Source organism: Mercenaria mercenaria, chromosome 3 (genome assembly GCF_021730395.1).
Source record: "Mercenaria mercenaria strain notata chromosome 3, MADL_Memer_1, whole genome shotgun sequence".
Lineage (NCBI taxonomy): Eukaryota > Metazoa > Mollusca > Bivalvia > Venerida > Veneridae > Mercenaria > Mercenaria mercenaria.
This window is the reverse complement of record NC_069363.1, coordinates 87305255-87330100: the sequence shown is the minus strand read 5'-3', so window position 1 is coordinate 87330100 and position 24846 is coordinate 87305255. Positions and strand designations below refer to the sequence as shown.

The 24846-nt window shown below is 34.6% G+C and overlaps 1 protein-coding gene and 2 long non-coding RNA genes across 3 annotated transcripts in view; all 3 read right to left on the bottom strand.

The window, feature by feature from the left end:
* Positions 1-7325, bottom strand: part of LOC128555765 (uncharacterized) — a 33761-nt gene extending 26436 nt beyond the window's left edge. Inside the window, exons 1-2 of the long non-coding RNA XR_008370341.1 lie at positions 7306-7325; positions 4990-5107 (exon numbers count right to left, since the gene is read on the bottom strand). This is a non-coding gene — a long non-coding RNA (uncharacterized LOC128555765). The remainder of the gene's footprint in view (positions 1-4989; positions 5108-7305) is intronic.
* Positions 7326-7646: 321 nt separating this feature from the next.
* LOC128555764 (uncharacterized) lies at positions 7647-14495 on the bottom strand. The gene is made up of 4 exons (XR_008370340.1): positions 14366-14495; positions 13987-14026; positions 13654-13722; positions 7647-7719 (listed from the first exon to the last, which is right to left on the bottom strand). It is a non-coding gene; the product is annotated as an uncharacterized LOC128555764 (long non-coding RNA).
* A 2191-nt stretch (positions 14496-16686) lies between these two features.
* The window catches only part of LOC123525625 (obscurin-like), a 31695-nt gene continuing 23535 nt past the window's right edge, over positions 16687-24846 (bottom strand). The window contains exons 3-7 of the mRNA XM_053539813.1: positions 20070-20348; positions 19195-19458; positions 18331-18609; positions 17334-17881; positions 16687-16896 (exon numbers count right to left, since the gene is read on the bottom strand). Coding sequence (XP_053395788.1) covers positions 16687-16896; positions 17334-17881; positions 18331-18609; positions 19195-19458; positions 20070-20348 — 1580 coding nt within the window. The remainder of the gene's footprint in view (positions 16897-17333; positions 17882-18330; positions 18610-19194; positions 19459-20069; positions 20349-24846) is intronic.

The following is a 24846-nucleotide window of genomic DNA, read 5'->3' as shown; positions in this document are numbered from 1 at the left end:
CGCTCTGGGTCCGAATGTCCCTGTCGTTCTAGGTTCAAATGTCCAATGTCGTTCTGAAATCGAATGTCCAATGTCGTTTTGGATTCGAATGTCCAATGTCGTTCTGGGTCCGAATGTCCAGTGTCGTTCTGGGTTCAAATGTCCAATGTCGTTCTGGTACCGAATGTCCAATGTCGTTTTGGATTCGAATGTCCAATGTCGCTCTGGATTAGAATATCCAATGTCGTTCTAGGTTTGAATATCCAATGTCGTTCTGAAATCGAATGTCCGATGTCGTTTTAGATTCAAATGTCTAATGTCGTTCTGGGATCGAATTTCCAATGTCGTTCTAGGTTCGAATGTCCAGTGTCGTTCTGAAATCTAATGTTCAATGTCGTTGTAGATTCAAATGACCAATGTCGTTCTGTGTTCGAATGTCCAATATCGTTCTAGGTTCTATTGTCCAATGTCGTTCTGAAATCGAATGTCCAATGTCGTTTTAGATTAAAATGTCCAATGTCGTTCTGGGTTCGAATGTCCAATGTCGTTCTGGTATCGAATGTCCAATGTTGTTTTGGATTCGAATGTCCAATGTCGCTCTGGGTTCGAATGTCCAATGTCGTTCTGGTATCGAATGTCCAATGTTGTTTTGGATTCGAATGTCCAATGTCGCTCTGGGTCCGAATGTCCTATGTCGTTTTGGGTTCGAATGTCCAATGTCGTTCTGAAATCGAATGTCCAATGTCGCTCTGGGTCCGAATGTCCAATGTCGTTCTAGGTTCGAATGTCCAATGTCCCTTCTGAAATCGAATGACCAATGTTGTTTGGATTCGAATGTCCAGTGTCGCTCTGGGTCCGGGAAAGTTCAATGTCGTTCTGAAATCGAATGTCCAATGTCGTTCTGGTATCGAATGTACAATGTCGTTCTGGGTTCGAATGTCCAATGTCGTTCTGATATCGAATGTCCAATGTCGTTTTGGATTAGAATGTCCAATGTCGGTCTGAGTTCGAATGTCCAATGTCGTTCTGAAATCGAATGTTTTAATGTTTGTTCGGGTTCGAAAGTCCAATGTTGTTCTGGGATCGAATGTCCAATGTCGTTTTGGGTTCGAATGTCCAGTGTCATTCTGAAATCGAATGTCCAATGTCAAATGTTTAAGTTCTCGCCAACTTCACGCTTTAAATGTCCAACGTCATTCTCTTATCCAATGTTCAATGTCGAATGTCTAACTTCTCGCTTCACACACTTAACTTTATTACAAAACGGGTTGTGATGTCTATTTCAAATTGTAATAAACACTACAAACCCGTTTTGTTATATTATTATAATTGCAACTTTATTACAAAACGGGTTGTAACATATGCCTGCATGGATTTCTTGACGCATATTGATCGAATTTTAAACGCTTCTTTATACTAGGTATACAGTTTAATATAGTGGTAGTTTCAGAGTATTTCACGGTAAATATATGTTTGCTGAGTTGTGAGACAATTATTTGACCTAGGACAAAATCTCCAGTCAGTATCAATTTTCACAGGTCAGCGAAACTAAAAATTGACCTCAAAAATTTGTCAAAATGCATGATGTACGAAATACGAGACATACGATGAATCGGAATATTTCTAGAGGATAAGTTCAGTTTTTAAATATCTCTCTCGTCTGTTTGTGACCCTTACTTTTCTGTCTGAAATTTTTGACATAGGTCTTCACTATTCTGTAGATACATTTTTGTCCGGGGCAATTTTTTCCCCCTATATTGTGAACTGGACCAAACATATCCTTGTACTCTGCTTTATCATGGCATCTGTTACACTTTATTATATTATAACATTACACATTCAGACGTGTTATTTCAGACGTCTATTTTAGAGAACACCAGTACTTTACATTTTCTTTAAATCAGCGTATATTTTACATATTATGGGAGCTTCTGTCGGTAAGTTATGTGACTTATTTTCGTGAAAAAGTAATCAAAATTCAATAACCATTCTTATCGGTTTGCACGTGCGTTCGAGAAAGCGACCAATTAGGGCACCGCAAGCGTACCATATACCGTAAAAAAAGCCTATACATTATTGCTTTAAATGATTATTTTTCTGCTTTACGTTACAATTTTATCTGACAATTCTGAATGTAGGGGTGTAGAGACGAAGGGAGATTTTTTTAGGGAGGGGCTTTTCACCTCAAAAACCCCAAAACACCCAAAGACACCCCCAGACACCTGAAAAAATAATTATCCTATTGTTAAGTATTAAAATATCAAAACATAACATATTTTGGAGTAAATGGTGATAATTTTCATTTATTTTAATCGTAAGAAAACGGAAACTGTAGAACATAATAATTCAAGGGGAACAATCCAAAACTCTTAAATGTAATAAAAACTAGGCATTATTACATTCCGATCCAGTGGTATGGTGTTAAACTGGAATAAAGGCTCTGACGATGGGGCTACCGACATGTGTATAATCGGGTTATTATTATGTGTTCGGTAAAATTTTGGGACTTTAAAATTTGTTAACACGTTTTCTACATGTAATATCCGCCATATATGACTGTAACTGCGTACATATGGCGGTTCTTAGTTAAATACCCCTTATTTTTGAGCATGTTTATAAAAACAAGTTTTGGGCCTAACCCCTTAAAGTCGTTATTTCACATTCACGTCACTTATTAACAGCGTATTTACAATTAATTTAATTTTTTTTAGTGTATGTCCGATTGGTAATTTTTACCATTTGTCGTTATTTCTTCTGACAAGCTATAATTTAAATAGACGGTGGGTGTTTCACGAAACTGCACTAAGTTGAAACACCAGAATACAGCCCCAAATCTGTTAAATGTAACCGTTATCACCTAAAGACAAAAGCGGAATAAATCAATTTTAGCATTTACCGGTGATAATTATTATAGAAGAGTATGTGAATTTCTTTATGTTCTACGTTTTTTTATAAAATTTTAGAATGATTAATGTTAAATTTGATAGCGTAGAAGTTTCTGCTAGTAAGACTGCCCCTTCTCTCCCCCTCGAGCAACCCATTTTATACATTTGTTGTCATAAGGGAATTGGTAAATTTATATTTAAGGCTTAGCATGTTGGCGTTGATAGATAATACCTAATTAGCAATCCCTTGTAGAGAGTAGAAAGAGGGCTGTCTACCCCAATGCATAGAAGTAATAGGAAAAAAGTCAATCGGGGGCAAACAGCCCAAAATCAAAATGACCCCTGATCGTTAGCTGCAATGGGGATCATCTTTCGGCGTGTTCAATCATCCAAAGAAGTTTCAACACTGACCCTATTGGCCCCTCAGTTCTGGTCTATGTGCCCTTGTCCCTTTTATCGAGAACCTAAAATCAAAAGGTTCATCTACCCTGCATGGCAATCATCTATCAATTTTTAATATTCTAGTTCAAGAGGTTCTCAAGTTATTGTCGGAAAGCGTAGTCCATGTTTCTACTCCTGTGGTTATGACTAGAAACCCAAAAACGATAAGGGTCATCTACCCTGATTTGGCCAACCCTCCTATGCAATTTGAAGGTTCTGGGTCAAAATTATTCTCAAGTTATTGATCAGAAACCGCTTTCCATGTTTTTAGACCCTGTGACCTTTACCTTTGTTTAAGTAACTAACCACAAGATCTAAAAGGTCATCTTTTTCTACATGCACAATCATTTTATGAAGTTCAACGTTCTGAAATAAATGGTTCTCAAGCTATGATCAGAAAATGTTTTCCATGTTCAGGCCCCTGTGAATTTGACCTTTGATTTTTTGTTTGTTTGTTTTGGGTTTAAGGCCGTTTTTCAACGTATTTCAGTCATGCAACGGCGGGAAGTTAACCTAACCAGTGCTCCTGGATTCAATACCAGACTTATCTGTTCTTCGCAAGTAACTGCCAACTTCTCCAAATGAATTGTCAGAGGCGGGAACGAATGATTTCAAACAGTGTCTTTATCAAATCGTCACGGAGGAAAATACGGGCCCCCCCGGGGATCGAACCCCGCGACCCCGCGATCTGTATACCAAAAGCTCTCCCTACTGAGCTCAGCGGCGGGCTGACCTTTGATTAGTAACCCTAAAATAATAGGGGTTATCTACTCCGTAAGCCTATGCCCTATGAAGTTTCTAGTCAAATGGTTCTCCAGTTATTGATCAAAATGAATTGTGACGGACGATTGTCCCCTGTGACCTTGACTTTGATCAAGTTACCCAAAAATAAATTAGGGTATCTATTTGTATGTCTAATCATTCTATGACGTTTCAACGTTTTGGATCAAGTTGTTCTCAAGTTATTGATCACAAACGGTTTTTAATGTTCAAGCCCCTGTGACTTTGACCTTTATTCTAGTAACCAAATATAATTTGGAACTCTTTCTCCCTAAGCCCTTTTTACCCTATGAAGTTTACTGTTCTAGTACAATAGTTCTCAAGTTAACGATCGGAAACTGATTCCATATTCTTGCCCCCGTGAACCTAGTCTTCCCTCTAGTGACCCTGAAATCAATAGATTTCCTGCATGTCCCAAACATCCAATGAAGTTTCCAACTTTATGTGCCTATAAGTTGTCAGCCTATAAGTTTTCAATTTATTGATCGAAAATGGTGTTTCACTATTCAGGGACCCATGGCCTTGCCTTAAACACCAGTGATCCAAAATCATCATTGTTTCATCTACACTGGATGTCCATCATGTCTCTGAAGTTTCTGTGTCAAGGGGTTCTTACGTTATTGATCGGAAATTCTTTTCAATGCATAGGTCACTGTCACCTTTATCTTTAATCGAGTGGCTCCAAAATAACAATAGGAATCGTTTACTTCTTAAGCCCTGTCATCCTATGAAGTTTGTAGGTTCTTGGTCAAATTGTTCTCCAGTTATTGATCGGAAATGAAGTTGGACGGACGGACGGGCAGGGCAAAAATACAATACGTCTCCAAGGAAGTCCTGCATCTTTTGTTACTTACAGCTAAAAAAAATAGTAAGACAAACCTTTTGCTACGAAATAAATTATTACCTATGATCTGACTCCTTACATGCCGAGCAGCAAAAAACGTCATGGTCAGAACAATACCACGTGCACTGCGTACCTTGATGATTACTACAAGTGAAGTTTCTGGTTGAACCACGGCCATCTGTAAAATAATTATAAATATATCAGTATTCTTGACCACTGACAGTATTTGAGAAAGCAAACAAATAAAGGTCAATCTTTTTCCGGAGAAATGTTTAAACCTTAATGTACAGTAACAGTAGTGATTATTCGTTTCCTACAAAATGATGTAAAATCTACTGACATGTTATGACGTTATTTTTAGCGTTATTTTATCCTCTGTTGCTTTGTCATCAGTTTTCTAAAAATAAAAACAAAAGATTTTTTTTCTCTGGACTCAAGTTTCTCACGAATGTATCCATTCTGGATCAAGAAGAAGAGATATTTATCAGCATTAAAAAAAATGTTTATGTACCGCTGAGCTCATCAGATACACTTTAGCAAAATCTGTATGTTTGATAATATAGTACATAATCTATGATACAAAACTGGAAACTACTACTAATCTTTTAGATCTCTATGGAAACTAAAGGTATTCCATTTTGATTATTGTACCAACAATAAAACCTTCGATTACAAAAAAAACTTATACTTGAAATCCGACTCCAAATAAGTTCTGTTTGATCCACCATTTCAATTTCCTGTCTTATTGAGTTCGCTGAACTTTCATGAAACACTAATTCAAACGAGTGTGCATTATTTCTGTTTGGTTACATTTTATGCTTCCAAAAGGTCTTCTCACAGATTTTATCAACTATTTCTTATCTTTACATTTGAAGATGAAGCCGTAGTTCACAAAAAACACGGGTTTTCATTTGATGGACAACAATAAATTTAATTTAAATGGAGCCTACGACGATTTATCTAGCATAAAAAGAATAATTTCATGTTTTCGTTACCAGTAATACATTATATTTATTAAAAATTCTCCATTAAATCTACATATGTTACCCTCCTGAATATTAGAATATGGCACATCGCGATTAGATAAACAGATGATGATTGCAGGGGTTTCCGAAATCCCATGTCCGGAGCCGGGGCTCCAGAAAATTCTGTCGGGTACTAAAATTTTTCAGAGCGTGCCCGGGCAACCTGAAACTCCGTATCGAGTAGCCCGGAAATCAATAATTGAGTCTTCAAATTTTTAATTTTGATAGTTGTCTATAATACCCTTGTTTATCAAGAGATACACGCCCGAGGTTTAAAATTTTCTTACCACCTACTGTCACAATGGAGGCAAACAATTAACCGTTTAATTGTAACCGCAGGAAATGTTTACCAAAGACATTTTGCAGAGTGATTTTTTGCTGATTTCAATAACATCAAAGTCGCTGATTGGTATTGTTTAAAAACATATGCAACCACTTAAAAATTACGTATTTAGCGCCACCTGCCAAAGTGTTTCTTTCGGTTTCGCTGACCTCAATATTTATCAAGCGATCAGAAAGAACAGATATTTGATATTGGGCAGTTAGTGCCTACACTGATTGTTTATGCTTTCAGTTTAAATACTTGCTATCATGCCCAAAAAAAAACGACCATTTATTCAGCAAAATATCAGAAAGTATACAGAATTTTGGACAAACCTAAATTCGGATAAGTGAATACTCAGTGCCAAAAAACTGAGAGACGTTATATACGCGGTTTAGTCCGTTTATTAAACCAGAAAGATGTTTAGAATTCCCGACAGAATCAGCTTTAATAATTTTGAGATAAATTACATTTCATACAGCTCTAAGTTAGTACGTTCTAAGGAATTTGCAAGTTTATAAAAATTGATTTGCATTCCTTTTTAATTGCAATAACTATCAGGAGTTTCTCCCGATAATTTTTCTCAGTTTAAAAACATTAGTTTTGTCTTTTAAAATGAGGGAAAAAAAGGAGTAATGAAAAATTGCTATTTAAGAGAACAAAATTTATAACGATGCGCGTTGGCTAAAAATTATGAAACCTCTAATAATTTATTCATACCATCCACTGTAGTATAGAAGCACATAGTAAATAAACCGAAATGGCCATTGCCATATAAACTTAAATGTTCGGGCTACCAGATTAAAATTCACAAGCATTACGTATTGCTTTGTCATTTTTATTAATGGTATAGATATACCACAGAATGATTTAGTCAAAGAAAACATAGAAAGTGTGATTTTTTAAAAAAGAATCTTTAAACCAATGGCACATGTATATAAGGATTGTGTGAAGAACACTCATATTTAAACATAAATTCATTTCTCTGCTACCATATGTTTATATAAAACACATGTACATCGTACTTACACAGACGCTTTCTTGTATTTTCCCTTTCTTTCCGATGAGCAGCCACTATGACTCATGTACTTTTATGTTTTCCTCCCTCTCTAAGCATTTTTGTAGAACAACTACTTTTATCTTGGAACGCGTTTCCATTGATTAACTTGAGAAACCCTTCAATTGCCTCACAAGTAAAACAGTGGATTTTGACGCAGACAGATTTCTCTATTCTTAACCATCGAAATTTTACAGTCTTTAAGTTTACTAATGTTTCCCAAGCAGGCGGTTGACCGATTGATCAGTAGAGTTTATATGCGCATCGTTTTCTATTGCGGGTGGATAAGTAATTTTTCATGGTTTTTGTATACACGTTGATTCCCTTCTGTGCTTATCTCACAGTTGGTCCATTAACTTGTATATGTAGTTCAAGTTCGAAAGGCACTGAAAAAGATATCTGTTGTTCAATGTAAAACATTATCAAGAATATTTTGAACAAAATACATTTTATTTGTAATTTAGGAGTGGACAATTTTGCAATGTCTTACATTCGTGTGCTTAAGTGCCAAAACACGAAGACAACAGTACACGAAAGTATGAACAAATACCTTGTTGTTCTCTGCTAAGTAGACATAGGAGGTTATAGAAATGCTGTTCATGCATCCACACATCCGTTTTGTGCTCATATGTCGCCTCTTTTTCTCCTATTCCCAACCCCGGGACCACACAAGTTTCCCCATCCCTATTAAAACCCCTATGCTTTTTGTTTAAATTTGGTTTATGTTTCTTGATATTGTCTTTTAGTATCCGGCATCCCCCGCCAAATAAATTACTATTGCATACCCATTTTCTTTTAGTTTCTTGCGTTACTTAATTATATTCCTGTTTTTTAAACATAATATACCTATTTTATTATTGGCATGAGCGTGCCCGCGAAATGATGGTTAAGTGACTGCATAACGGTACTTTCTCTTTGATGTCATTTATTCCGTTCTGTTTATGTGACCTTTTTCTTTTTATGTGACTGATAGAACAATAGAGAGAACAATGGGGGTATCACAAAAATACCGTTTCGTTAGAACGTCCGTCCGTCCGTCCATTCGTCCGTCATGTTCCGCATCCGGAACAACAAAACCTTTCAAGGTATTGACTTCAAATTTGTGTTTAGTAAGGTGGCGATAGGACGATGTGCAAAACGCAAAAGTAGGATTCATAGGTCAAAGTCACTTTTGTTCAAATGTTAAATAATAGAAAATGTGGAAACTCGCTCTAGTGGAAATGCAACAGTTATGAGATTTGTGCCTTTTTAGGTTTAAACCCGGACCGTGGAATTAACGTATTTTGAATTAAAAAAATACGTTTAACAACGTTAGAATAAGCCCGAATACGTTTTGTTTGGTTGTAGCTATTTCTTCAGCTCAAGAGCAAACTTTCATTATAATGGCTTTATCTACCGTATAAAAGCGTATAAAATAACAATATATACATTCGTCGATGATACAGTGCTCTTTCGGGTAAAAAACAATTATACGTTCTTCAACGATACGGTGTTTACGGGTGTTGCAAAAACTGTTAACATAGAACCAACTTATATACGCTACAGGTAATCCATGTATTATTTATTATAATCATACAGTATAAGCATTATAGGCATTCACTGTAAAGATTGACCCGTTTTTGAGGACTCAAAAAATTTCCTGTTTCTCCTTTTCTTTAATTGTTTTCTCGTTTAAGGTATTGGACCCGTAATAGAGTACCTCCTTTTTGAAGAGTATTCAATTTCTACGATAAACCTACTTTGACTGCAATTTTTTTCCATACTTTTCCTTCTTCCAGTAAGTTAGTAGTTCTTTCAAGACTTATTATGGATGTATTTTACAAAAGTAGAAAATTTTCATTTTATAAGCGATTTCTTGCTGTTCAAAGTGAATACCTCCGAATCAGGAGGGGTAGAGTTAGACATCTTTAAACGTACTGAGTTACATGCGGTAAAAATTCTCTGTTTTACCTTTATTCTTTAGATCATATAGTTTGAAAGAAATGCAGTTAGGTTTTACTTCTGCCCCAGGGTCATTTTTGAATGAAGTGAGCAATATTCAAAACAAACCCACAGGATTAAACCTTATTTTTTCAATGTTTGAGTTAGAATTCTGTCTCATTAAATCTGTTTACTTGAGGAACCATAGAAAAATGATATTTACAGTTTTATTTTGTGTTTAATGGTTGTTTAACAATAGTTTGATGTTTCTTTTATCAAAATTAATGTTGTAATGAATTCCCTGCAAACGTTTTAGATAGTGGCCATGACATTGAAATTTGTCTCTACTTGAGCTTGAAGAAATACCATAAATCATACAAAATTTACAAAGAAACGGAACGGTAAAAGTTGTTTAAGATTTGCAGCACAGTGCAAAACATGGTCAACTTTAAGAATATACCAAGCAAATGACATGTTGTTAACATTACTATAAGGAGTCCAATACCTTAAGGCAAGCCCACTATTTTAACTGTGAACAATATGCCGCTTTTCATGGAATTACACACTAAAGTATCAGTGATTGTTTGTGTTTTTTTATGATTAATGTCTCACCAACACAATTATTGGTCACTTGGTGACTTTCCAGCTTTAATGATGGAGCAAGATGGTGCATTATTTCATCACGTGCAGGCACCTCCGTAGAACCATCGACCTTCCGTTAGCCAGGTTTTCCCTCATATTAAGAATTCAACGCACCGAGTGAGGCTCGAATCAACATAGGTAAGGGGCAAGTGATTCGAATTCAGCGACCTTAACAACAAGGTCACGGAGGCCCCTAGTGTATCATTTAAGATTCAATGCACCCAAGTATGAACATCTGTCGATGTCACTTAATTGTTTTTGGTACTTGTATAATGTTTTTATGTAACCAAGAACATTGCGATGCGTTATCTAGATGTGAAAGTCCGGAACATGAAAAAATGCGTTATCCCTACAGAGTAAAACTGTTCCTAATTTTTCACACAAAACTACAAACACATTTGAGATGTAGTTGCATACCGTTCGTGGTACCACAATTTGACAAGAAAGTCAGAACACTTCAATTTTGTTCTGAAGCATTTCTAATATAGAGATAGATCCTTTTAAAAGGTAGAAATGTATTAGATAAAGTCTAGAAATAGATTTCTCCGTCCTTCATTTAACCAAAAATGATTTTTCAAAATTAATTGTGAAGACAGATAGTTTTTAATATCTGATTTAAAGATGTAATCCGCAAAAAATGACAACTCGTGCCATAGGCCAGTACTTACAAGCAGAGACATTAGTTTCCTTCTCTTGCAATTGCACAAATGAACGGTTTTAGACACAATAGCATACCCTCTTGCAATACAAAAAAATAGGATATACTGATATGTATTTGTCTTCCTATTTAAAAACTGTTTCATGTTTTTTATCAGCAAACTGTTGGTAAACAATAACTTTTAACAAACCTATAACAAAATGACATACCAATAAGTAATTTATAGTGGAGATATACAGTTTTGCTGGTATCAAAATGTCACAATTGAACAGGTTTTGAAATATACCAGGCAGGCTGGATTAGTAAAGGTGCAATTATATTGATCTCTTATGAAAGACACGTGGTGACATTTCAACTTCATTATTTCACGATTTCTGCTTCATGATTTCACGATTTCCACTTCATGAATTCACGATTTCTGCTTCCTGATTTCACGATTTCCACTTCATGAATTCACGATTTCACGATAAAACTTCACGATTTCTTGATTTCACGATTTCTTGATTTCACGATTTCCACTTCATGAATTCACGATTTCACGATTTCTGCTTCCTGAATTCACGATTTCCACTTCTTGAATTCACGATTTCACGATTTCCACTTCATGAATTCACGATTTCACGAAAAAACTTCACGATTTCTTGATTTCACAATTTCCACTTCATGAATTCACGATTTCACGATTTCTGCTTCCTGAATTCACGATTTCCACTTCATGAATTCACGATTTCACGATTTCCACTTCACGAATTCACGATTTCCACTTCACGAATTCACGATTTCCACTTCACGAATTCACGATTTCACAATTTCCACTTCATGATTTCACGATTTCCACTTCACGAATTCACGATTTCACAATTTCAACTTCATGAATTCACGATTTTACCATTGTGAAATCGTGAATTCGTGAAGTGGAAATCGTGAAATCGTGAATTCATGAAGTGGAAATTGTGAAATCGAGAATTCGTGAAGTGGAAATCGTGAATTCATGAAGTGGAAATCGTGAAATCGTGAATTCATGAAGTGGAAATAGTGAATTCAGGAAGCAGAAATCGTGAAATCGTGAATTCATGAAGTGGAAATCGTGAAATCAAGAAATCGTGAAATCATGAAATCGTGAAGTTTTTTCGTGAAATCGTGAATTCGAGAAATCGTGAATTCATGAAGTGGAAATCGTGAAATCGTGAATTCATGAAGTGGAAATCGTGAAATCAGGAAGCAGAAATCGTGAAATAATGAAGTTGAAATGTCACCACGGGTCTTTCGTAATCTCTATTTCCTAATCCTAACTTCTCACCCTAAAAATGACTGTACTCCCCCTCTTGCGACTGATCATAACAATAAACAGACACGCGAAAGGTAAGAAATCGTCTTCAAATTAATTATTTTGCTTTACACTGTATGTGTATTTACGTTTAACGATAGGTCTAACATAAATATGTGTATATGGTGATATAATAGATGAAACCGACACGTAATGTTTACAAAATGCTGACAAAATGAATGATCACACTTATTGCAAGCAAATTCATTCGACCAAGTCTCGAAACTGATGAATAACACGTCAAATTGATTTGCAATCCAATGATCCATGATGTTTTCTGAAATAAGCATGCATACTCCATAAATATATGCAAATACGATGTTGCATATCTTGTGCGTTTTTGAAAGAAATCAATTTTTATCTAGTCGGTAAAAACATTCACTGTATGCCGACTTCCCAATTTTGATATTTGATCTGAACTCGTATTTGCGACTGACAATGTATTCCAATTTGCGACTACAGTGGGCGATTTATGTCCTTTAAAGGCGTAAATAAAATTTAAAAAATGCATACCAAATTATCTGTATTGACCAGTCTTCATGTATATAATGTAATTTAATGTTGAATGTTGGATTCAATCTGGCGCTGTTTCACTACAAATCACATCACCCCATTTGCTGTTTACATTTTGACAGCTTATCAATTGAAATTTGCGATGATATATCGGTTTCAATAGGTTGAAATTCTAGAAAGCATAGTCTTGTTGTCGACATATCGTCTCATGATGGTGAACATTTGTGCCAAGATATTTCAGAGTCCCTTAATGCACAAAGAAGTTACGACACGGACGCGAAAAATAGATCTGTATTTACCGTTATGTGTCACATTAAAGAGAAAAGGGAAAGAGTAAGACTGGCATTAATTACATATTGCCGGTGTTTGTGTGTAACGTTCGAGAGAGGTAGGTGTCAAAGTATTCAAGTAATTGCACGACCAAATTTATGAGGACACATAAACAAACAGATCAAACAGACAGACCGCATAGTGACTCCTTTATACCACCCTCCATCAAACTTCGTGTGCGGGTTATAATTATGAATAAATACTACAGGGGCATAGGAAACGTCGATATTTTATAAATAAGTCAGTTGCAAACAGGCGCATAAGGTCTTTTTACGAAAGTCGCAAACACTTGTACAGTACTCAAGTAAACATGCATACAGTCAGAAAATCACACTGAATCGTATTTCATTGACGGTAATAAACAAAATGGAGACATCAGAAATAATTTTATCTTATTTTACCAAACTAGTGTTGTTTCTTTATCCATGAAACAGTTGATTATACATGTAGAACATTCTTCAAGCAAGAAAATATGTACTTTTGACACTGACAATGTAAATTTCTGGACAAAATCAGTGATTAATCGCGTTTTTTGCTGTAATTTTACCTGTAAGGCGACTAATACATTATCATTATTTACAGAAACAAATAATGATCAGTTTCCAATAAAATATAAATATAAGTACCATCAAAACATATCAGTAGTTTTAAATGGTGTTTTTCAACTTTTACTTGTCAGTTTATTGTCTTAATCAGTCGCAAGAGGAAGAGGGGGAGTACAGTCGTTTATAGGGTGTGAACTTTAGTCTCACTAGTTAGCCGACATTTCAAGAAATAGATCAACAAAACTTAGCCAAGTAGATAATTATAAGGTGTCACATAAGCTTCTATAAAAACATAATTTTTCAAAATATAGGGACCAGTACAGATGATAACAATTCGCCACAGCCTATGAGTAAGTATTAAAAACAAAATTTTATTACAGTATACCTTTAGTCTTTTCATTTTTTGCCTTTGTTGATCTGAGGTCACGCATCAGCTGAAGGTCTTTCTCAGTCACTGAAACAAATATTATTTATTATGCTACACACCACACTGTAAAGTTGACTTGAATTTGGTGTTACTAAGTCGATCTAGTGTTGGACACATATTCTTTAGAAAGTTTTGTGCAACAGTTGCGACAATATATAACCTTTGCGAAAGGTTTGAAATTTACTCGAAGCATTTTCACTGCAGATGATATATATCTTTGAATAGATAATTTGAGAATATGTTTGCACGATTGATTAAAAAAAAATATACCTGGTTACCGGCAATACATACTTTCTAATTGTTTCTCTAACTGCTGGACTCTCCTCTTATTCTGTAAATGAAAGAACTTATGTATTATAGATAAAGTATATGTAACTGTAACTAAACGTAAAAATAGTTTTGACTTACGTTTCAATCTAGAACAGAAGTGAACTCTTTTGCTACACGTATACAGATATTCGTAATCAATCATTTAAGAAAACTATTTGTCAGACTTTACATTGAACTAGAATTAAAAAACGCATGATACAAAAATAAATTAAATCAATGTAACACAAAATCAAAATGAATAATTTTTGCAATTTTTTTTGTGTGTATATGTTTACCATAAATAATTGACTAAGTCAACACGACAAAAACGTCACATTACAATATAAAGAAATATGCATACCTGCTTCTCGGCTTCCTCTATCTTCTCCGCTAATTCACCCCTGGCATTTTCTTTTATATCTAGTATTTGCTTTTGAAAATCTTGATATGCACGTATATCAATCTGCTTTTGCTGTAACTATATGAGAATAGACAATTTGTGCTACTACAGGTAATAAGCAATCTTTAATTCTTATATTACAGACTACTTGCTTTCAACAGCAAAGTCCTTCTAACTAAATGTAAATACGTGTCAATTGATTGCTAGTATTTTAGAATAAATGTCATTTGGTAATTAAATAAAATCAAAATAATGTTTCTTAACAGATGACCAAACGCCGTTTAAAATAAGGAACACTGGTTTGTTCCTGATATCTTCCAAACAAGAAGACAAATCCAATTAACAACACGTTCCTACTTCATAAATTCAGCCAAAAATAGTCATACAAATAACATACACGACAACTGAAATGACGTTATTAAGATGTGGTTGGCATACGATTCACATTACGAAGTACTGTACACAGCAATTAGCTTTGTTCGATCGGATGTATTGTGATATTCACAAGATTAGAGTAATATTGAACTCGGATGTCGCCTTTGTCGATATTGCCCTTTTCTGGTGAGTTTCACAATATATCCGATGGTTCAAGGGTCAATACCTGTATAACGTTGACCGATACATTTCATCGAAAGAATTGGTCTGAAAAAGAAATCGAGCAGACAATTTTCAGTTCACACCTCGTACATCGCAAACTAGTTATTAGGATATTATTGCTTTATTCCGTTCGCATGAATTAATGATAACATATTGTAATAATTCAATTTTTTATTTCGCCATCAAAGTTCAAAGGATCTTTACTTCTACCTACCAGATTCAGTCAAACGAAATTCGTTACTATTTTGCTTGGTAGCATTGTTTGATACATGTACAGTTTGACTTTGCTTCTAATACTCGAGAGGTGTCTTTCTTTTAACATTAAGAAATTTAAATAATTGAAAAAAAGATACACATTGCACCACTGTTGTTGTTTTTTCCATTACACTATCTTAAAGATATACGTACTTAAATTAAAGAAAATATGTTGAACTTGCGAAAACAGGCGTCTCATGGAATATTATGCCGTCTTAGTTTGAAAATTATTCATTAATGTATCAGATCTCAAATTGAATATTTGTTATTATGAATCATACGTCATTGATAATGTACGTATATTTTAAGGTGTTCAATTATAAGTTGAAATCCTCTCATTACTTTACAGGATGAACTAGATACAACTGCATATTGTTAAGGTAGTTATGCACATTTGATAAACCAGAAGTAATGGCGCAAAGTCATTTATCCGACAAACACAGAATAAAACCTGGAATCGGCGTACGGAAAAGAAAGTAGCTTTTAATTTTATGGCAACCGAAAAGTACATTTATTACAACGGCAACTTACTATCTTTCTTTGAAACATGTGACACGTTCAATAATGCGTCAAAAGGTTCTTACAATAAGCTTGAAATGCATGGATCTCTTTAATCAAGGGCAAATATTTCAAAAAAAAACAAACAAATACACAAACCTGTACATTTAAATTTCACCATATTATAGACTGAAGGTTTATTGACAACTATGAACACTTTTCTTCACGTTTGCCTTGTAGAACTATTTCTATGCGCGAAAATGTTATCCGAATTTTAATTTTATACAGACTTCCATTATGAAACTTTGTGTGAGGGCAATTGTTTTTAAATCAGTCTAACAAAAATACCCAGTACAAAACCATATCATTTTTATTTGCCGAATGTTCTATGTATATGTGGACGGATAGCTCAGTGGTTTGCACACTGGCCTTCCAATCCTGAGGTCGGGGGTTCGATCCCCGGCAGCTACTCGGGAATTTTCAGAAACGCTTTTCAGTGTTTCCCACCCAACTAGAGGTGTACTGGTCAGGAACCCAGGCAATCCTTGCGTGTATCAGTGCTATACACTGGGCACGTTAAAGAACCAGGCTGTCTATTCGCAACGAGCTAGGCTAAGTTAGCCGGACAAGCCTGTATGTCATGGGGACTTTGTCTCACTCTGTCCCTCTGGTCAGATCGCTCTGTGTCTGTACTAGTAGAGGATGAATTATGCGCCCTGTGTGGCTGCATTTGAACTACGTAAAGCGCCTTTGAACGTGAAATTGATCATGAAAAGGGCGCTATATAAATCTGGTATAATAATAATAATAATATATTCTGAAGTTTTGATTTTAGTTTTATCAAATTCTAAATTCTACGTTATACGAGCGTGCAGAACTACATTACAGTGGTAATACAACGTAACACATTGATTAAAAGTCTAATTTTAAGTTTAATATCTGTCTAATAATAATATACGTGCAACTACCTCATTCAAATTACTAATGGCATCTTGAGCACCAGGTTGTCTTGAAAGTGGGTATCCGCCTTTCGCATCTTTCATTTCCAAAACGTCTTTGAACAAATCAATATAACATTGCAGTTGACCTTCAGATAACTCATAGTTCGCATTGTGAAGTATATCGTTGCGTGCATCCTTCGCCTGTACCAATATGTATACAAATTCAATAAGACCCATTATCATATACCGACTTTAAGCAAAAACTATTGTCCGGATACTATATAAGACATGTTACACAACAGTTGAACATTCGGTAGCAAAGATCAAGACAGGTTGGAATAATATAAACTTGTTTTGAAATGTTACACATATGCTTCATCAAACTAAGATAGAAAAAAATAATAATAATCAAACTATATTTTCCGTTCGGATACAATATATGACATGCAACACTAACGTTTAACAGCCGCTAATAACGTTCAGGACAGACTGGACTAACCTTAACAGGTTTTGAAATGAAACACATACTAATACGCCATTTCTAAACTAAAATAGAAATAGAGCCTTTCACCGTAATAAACATTATGTCCTTGCGTGCGTGTGTATGTTGGGGTTCGTTTCTAGTAAGCTTTGCCTACCTGTTTAAAAAGATCTGTTTCTCCATTTATTTCGACGTCACCAAGAATTCTATGGATAAAAGTGTTGTTGATCAACATACTCAGTAGTCCCGAACAGTCAATTTCGTTCGCTGATGGCTTGCCTCTGTAACCAGTAGTACTGATATAGCACGTAGCAACACTCCAGGGATCGGTACCCCACGATGGTATATCTGTGTTCGTAAGCGTTAAATCGAAGAACCGATGATCAAAAAGTATCTTATCATAAAACGTACTACAAAATCCTTGGCTTTGACAAACCCTTCTGTTTTTTCGCTGTTTAGAACACAGACACTTTGATTTCTTTGGGCACTGTCCCTGTGTGTGTGACGGGAGAAGAACATCTTCTGTACAGTTTTCACATACAACAGGTGGAAGCTGCTTTTTAATTTCATAGTGATGAGATTGTACGGAATTTTCAGCAAACTCCTGTATACCCTGTTTCAAATATTTTATACCAAGAGCACCTCTGATCCAGTTTTTGAACAGATCTTCTGTCAGTTGTTTTTTGTGTAAAAGATTAAGATTGCCTGAAATATGAATAACACGTTCGCATCTTATGCATGAGATTGTGTGGTTTTAATGGTAAATTCGACCTTACATAAAGCAGACATAGGTGTCGCCAAACCGTTCAACAAGTTTATACAATAACAAAATCTAATTTATTGCAAAAAAGTACACTAAGTAAACATTTTTGGATTCGCCCGTTATTACTTATATTTCAAATGGCGAAATTAACACACACATTAAAATATATTTGCATTTTCATGATATGTTCTGTCTGATGTGAAGCATAAATAAAAGCAACACATTCAAAGTCCTGAACTAATAACAGTATCTAAAAAGTTTGAAATGACTGAATATGATAATGTTTTATCAATAAACACACATAACATCAATATGTAGGTCTTTAATATTACCATGACAACAATATTCATATTTAGGTATTAACAATTCATTGACGAGTAACAGAAAGTACCTTTTATTATCAAGTTTGTACTTGACTTTTTCTCGCCAAAGGCAACTGTGTAATCACCATCATCCTCAAACTTTGCATTCCTAATTGTCAATTTGTGTTCTAGTCCATGCACTGTCACCTGGCGTCTTATACATTGTGTAATTTCTGTGCCATCATGTTTCCATATCACTTCATTCGTATGTAGGTTTATCGAACACATTAGAACAATATCCATATTCTCTCTGACATCTGCCTCTGCTGTAGTTACATGCAATTCCTCGGTTATCATCAAAGGTCTTTCTGTTTGGAATGATTTGACAACATTGCAGTTTATTGATACTTATTGCTTATATATGCATACAAGTACATACATAAGATTACAACAAAACGAAAGCAAATGACTCGGGCAACAGGTTCAATCAACATTTCATTCAGCCCTTTATTAATGATTATAGTTATGTGATGATTGTCATATGCATTTTCCTAATTTCCTGCCCCTAATTAAAATGTCACTTTTTACGTCCCAATGACCAGGTGGAACGTTAATGTCTAATATCTGAGTAAATGGCAGTGACGTGTCCCTACGCGTTCTAACCAGTAAATGTTCAGTCCTACCAATAACCAAATAAGATATGTCATTACAATTATATATGTTTATAACATTTTTTTATTCTGAATTTCGGGCCAAAATGAAATGAGAATAATTTATGATGCAGTAATTCTTAAAACAAGAAAGCACACAATTAAATTTACGTATTACTATTGTGTCAATGATACTAAACTAAGTTAGAGAATATTTGATATCTCAAATATGTGTTGCATTTAAACAACAGTCATATGAAGAATATTGTTATGTTCTCTGAAACTACAGCAGGTGTTTTATACCTGAAACTATGAGGGAAGCCTTTGTTGATTCTATGCCACATACGCACGAATAATATCCTGCATCTGTCAACTTTGTATTTGAAATCGCTAACCAGTGCGTACATTTATCTGCAACAAGTTTTAAGTTATCTGTTGCTTCTACAGGTTTGTAATCATGTCGCCATATAACTGCTTTGTCAGAAACATTGAGTTTGCATGTGATAATTGCTGGTTCGCCGACATAAACAAACGTGTCTTGAAGTTTTTTCGTGAATACTGGATTTTCTGTAACACAAATTATATTTCAGTCTCATCTGAGTTGCCAATAATAAGCGATCATTAGAGTATATTTCCTACTTACCATCATTCCTTAAAAATATTTGATCTTGGTAAAAGGCACCCAGTATGGCGGTGCTATATTAAGCGTTGATCTAGGTTAGACCAAACCTAAACGAACAGCTTACCGTGCTTAGACTGCAAGCATTTAGTTTCAAGTTAGATGTCTGTTGATAGGTATACTTATAGTTAACATAGGACATAGGACGCCTTTTGATTATTCTAAAAATATTGGAGTAGTGATTTACAAATTTCATTGTGTGATTTTGATGCAAAAAGATAATCAGGGAAATAACTTATCAAGGGTTAAAATGTTTTAGCGGTGAACTTTAGAGAGTCTTTCTTTATAAACATATCGTGTGTGTGTACGTTGTATTGTAATGGTACCATGAGATGAAATAGGATTACAAATGCCATAAGTTAGTTGTTAATGAAAACCTTCTAACAATACTCCATCGCTAAAATATTTATGTATGTATATGTTTGCAATGCCAAGAAGGAAATACAAACTATTAACATTTACATTTTACATTACGATTACCTTCCATTGTCAAAACTACCTTTAAGTGTTAGAGTTGTGCTTGATTTCACATCACCATAATCAACTGTGTAATCACCCTCATCTTCTAAAGTAGCATTATGGATTGTAAGTTTATGTTCTAGTTCCTGTACTGATACACATAGTCTATCACACGGTTTAATTTCTTTGCCGTTATGTCGCCAAACACTATTGTTTGAATGCTGGTCGACTGTACAAGTTAGGATGATATCCGCATTCACTCTTACGTTGATTTCTGCTGTCACTACATGTAAGTTCTCGATGATCTTCAAAGGTTTCTCTGTTTTAAAAATATTACAGTTTATACTACAATAACAATAGACAGAAATGAAATATTTACTACAAAAATGCCGGACTGAGAGCTCGCTTGACTACTCGAAAATATGCAAATGCGGTTGATGCAACAGCAGCATTATTAACAAAAGTTTACGTCTGATCTCTAGTTATTGTGACTGAAACATGAAGTATTCAATTAATTAAAGATATATATCATATAATGAACGGAAAATAGTGATTTTTTTTCTCAATAACGTGTTAATTAGAGAACATGGACAAATATCCAACAAGTAATCGAGGAACAAATAAAGGAACACATTTGAGACCAGTCTTTGAACGGTTTATAGCAGAAACACCACTAGGTAGCTTAAAACTGTTTATGGTGCGCCTTGCCTCACTCTTACTCCCACCATGTTAAAAAGTCACAGGACAGTGTGAACAAGTGAATGAAGTATTGCCATGCAATACAAAGAGCCTACTGGAAGGCAAATAATTTACGCTGCCGAAGTATTACTTAATGATCTGCTATCTGCCATGATGAATGAACAATTTTGTACGACATATACAATGTTATAACACAACATATATTAATTAGGTACAGGTATAACATACTGTCTCATTATGGTGAACATTAATGTCAAGTAATATTAAACTTCCTTAATGGATGACAGCGTTATGAACCAAAAAGGAAAGAAAACCTATTGACCTTTGACCTTTGACTATGACATTGACCTTTGAGTTAGGAGGGTGCTGCGTAAAACACATTGTCTTATTATGGAAAACATGTGTGCCATGTAATTGTAAAATCCTTTCATGGTTACACAGAAAAAAACCCATTGAAATTCGACCTCCAAGTATGACATTGACCTTTGAGCTAGGGGTCTGGCTGTTGCGCATGACATGTCATCTTTTTATGGGGTAAAGTAATATTTAAATCCCATTAAGGATTGTTGAATAACAGACCGGACAGGAAAAAGGCCCTGTTGGCCTTTTACCTCCGAGTGTGACCTTATGTTTTCATCTAGGTTCCAAAATTCGCACATGACATGTCGTCTCATCCTGTTTGTCCTTGACCTTAGAGCTAGGGTTCTGGGTAATGCGTATGACACGTCATCAGATTATGGGGAACATATGCGAAGTAATATTAAAACCCCTTGATAAATGACAGAATTATGGACCGGGCACGTAATAGGGTACTTGTAATCTACTTGCATACCTAGCAAGTTCTTTAATAGCTTTTAAGACGAACATATATGCAGTTGATGTTTTGATGACTCCGCCATTAAAAATCAGACATGATAAAACAAATAAATATTCTTTTTTGCGACATATATATAGGTTATAAGTAAGCTAAACCTCATTTATTCCTTTTGAAAAATACAAACATAATATGTTTGACTTACATGCTATTCAAGATATTTTTGTAAAATGATTATTTCAAATGGTTTCAAATAGCATATGGCTGTTTTAAAATATCTTAACTAATGATTGGAGATGCTTTTTTGTACTATATCAACTACATCGTAATGTTCAAAATTAATAAACCATATCGCGGGAAAGGTGGACTTTTTTGTTAAATTATTAACGTCAGCACATAGATATGACAGACATTTCCAGCTCTTGCAATCGATGACCCTTATTCCATTGATCAGCTAACAAGGTTGTTTAAACGGTATTTGCAAAGTACTGCACACAACACATAATATACCCAATAATCATAACAAATTTGATGCTGATGATATTGTAGTTTTGACAGGGCTAAATTATCGGATTTTTTTCTAGGTATAAGTGTTACGATCTATTATTCTATATCTATTTTATCTATCCAGTCGCGAACGTTCATTTACAACACGTGACCGTACAATATATTATGGTATTTGGATGCACGTGCGTATAAAATCCTGTATTTTCTGTATTTGGACGGTTCAACAGTCCCATATTAAACATACGATAAAGCCCGAAACGCGTGAAAATGTTCCGAATGTAAATCGGATGAAGTAGGCACTCTATGTACAGAATTTGATTATGCGTCTTGAAATCTGGATTTAATTTGAGTATTTTTTGTTTACAGTACACAAAAACGATTCAAGTGATAACAATGCTATCTGATTTAGATATTAAAACGTTCATTAATTATAATCAAAAACTTAAAAATACAGTAAAAAGGATCATCAGATGTTGGAATATTTGAAAAGTCGCTAAAAGAAGCCGTTTCGGGTGAAACCTAGAAATTGGAAGATATCAGCCCTGACTGTCTGAATAGCTACCTCAGCAGTTTTTATTTAACGGTTAAGAAACAAAATGGAGAAGATTATGAATGGCAGCGGACGGGCGGTCAGCATCCAAAACATGTCTGCTCTCTAATTCAGTTTTCATCGAATCTTCACCAAACTTGCTGACAATGTTAGTGGGCATAACATCTCGGCCAATTTTGATAACCAGCCAAATTGTACCAGGCACTTTTTGATTATAGTCTATGAATTACTCAAAAAACGGGGAATTTAGCCTTGTCCGCTCTTTCAAGTCGAACAGTTTTCATCCGATCTTCACCAAACTTGCTGACAATGTTTGTGGGCATAATATCTCAGCCAAGTATTATTACCACCCAAATCGCCAAATGGCTGTTGTAGGGAGGTTGCACCATATACTTTTTTTAAATAATGATACGCAGAAAAAACAACATTCAATGAATTACGTATAATACGTATGAAGTGAAATAAATATAGAATAAAAAGGTTATTTAAGGCCTAACATTGTTCTGTATAATATATATTTGCACTCATAGGCCTACCAAGCTGGGAAAATCTAGAAAAGGCAGGAATACAATATTCAGTGAAACTTTTTTAATTTAAACTATTATTATAGTAAGATAAAATACATATAGAATAAAAAGGTTATTTAACATAATACTGTACAATAGCGGCTCGTCCAATATGGTTTTCTCAGCTGGGTACTCGTCCAAATATATCTCCGTATTGTATAGAACAATATTAAATAACCTAATAGTATGTCTGTATTTGCTACTTTTCGATAATTGCGTATAAAATATTAATACAATACTCATTTCAGCATATGGACAAATGCGACCTTTAGCTAAACATGATGTGGCTTGTATAAATGATCTACTGTCGGTAAATAGTAGTGTATAAAATACCGCAACCAAAACAATTTGACCTAATTTAACCTTTAATCCTTGGTCCGGACTGACCAATGCCGGACAATTAAAAACCCACAGGTTTTAAACCCAGTAAAAAGTTTTAAACACATATAATATAATGAGTTTACATAATAAAATATATTGTTTGAAAGAAAGAAGATTTACTGATAATATAAACCCTCACTATGTTACAGCAAAAAACGGGAAAAGAATGATAATGGCTACCTGTTCGTCTTGTGGAAAAATGAAATCAAAGTTTGTTAAAAGTACTATCACAGCAGGTAATTTAGATATTCATAAAGCAATGTTACCTTTATTACCTAAAAAGGGGTTAACAATTCCAGGATATAACTATTGTGGGCCGGGAAATCCTTAAGATAATGGACCTCCTGTCAATGAACTGGATGCAGTATGTATGGACCATGACTTTTGCTATGACAGCGGTGTAAAAAAGGGTACATGCGACAAAAAAATGCTTTCAAACTTAAATAAAACTAAATCAAAAACATTTGGAGAAAAGATTGCAAAACATTTAGTTGTAAAACCCGCAATTAAAACGAAATACAAACTTGGTCTTGGACAAAAACGAAAGTCAAAAAACGGGAAAAGGGGGTAGAGTACACCCCCGAAATAACTGTACCAAGCTACCGCTGGAGCGATGAATTAGCAGAAGAATTACACAAACCAATTAAAAGAAAATTTAGGAAACGAAGAGTGATAGTTAATGACATTGATGATACTTGGTCAGCTGATTTAGTTGACATGCAAGCTTTTTCAAAATATAATAAAGGAGTAAAGTACTTGTTAACCGTTATTGATATATTCAGTAAATATGCTTGGGTTATTCCATTAAAGAATAAAACTGTAGAATCTGTTACTGAAGCATTTGAAAAAATAATTTTAAAAGGTAGAACACCAACAAATTTATGGGTAGATGAAGGAAAAGAATTTTATAATAAAAAGTTTGAATAATTTTTGAATAAAAATAAAATTAACATGTACCATACATTTAATGATGGAAAGGCTGTAGTTATTGAAAGATTTAATAGAAGTTTAAAAAGAATAATGTGGAAATATTTTACAGCAAATAATACTTATACTTATTTAGATAATTTGCAGGAGATGGTTGATAAATATAACAAAACAAAACACTCTAGTATAAAAATGACACCAACCGAAGCTAGTAAAAACTTAAATAAAGGTACTGTTTACTTTAATTTATATGGTAATTTAAAGATACCAAAGAGTAAACCAAAATTTAAAATTGATGATCGAGTTCGCTTAAGCAAACTTAAAAGACATTTTGAAAAAGGATATACACCAAACTGGACAGAGGAAATATTTG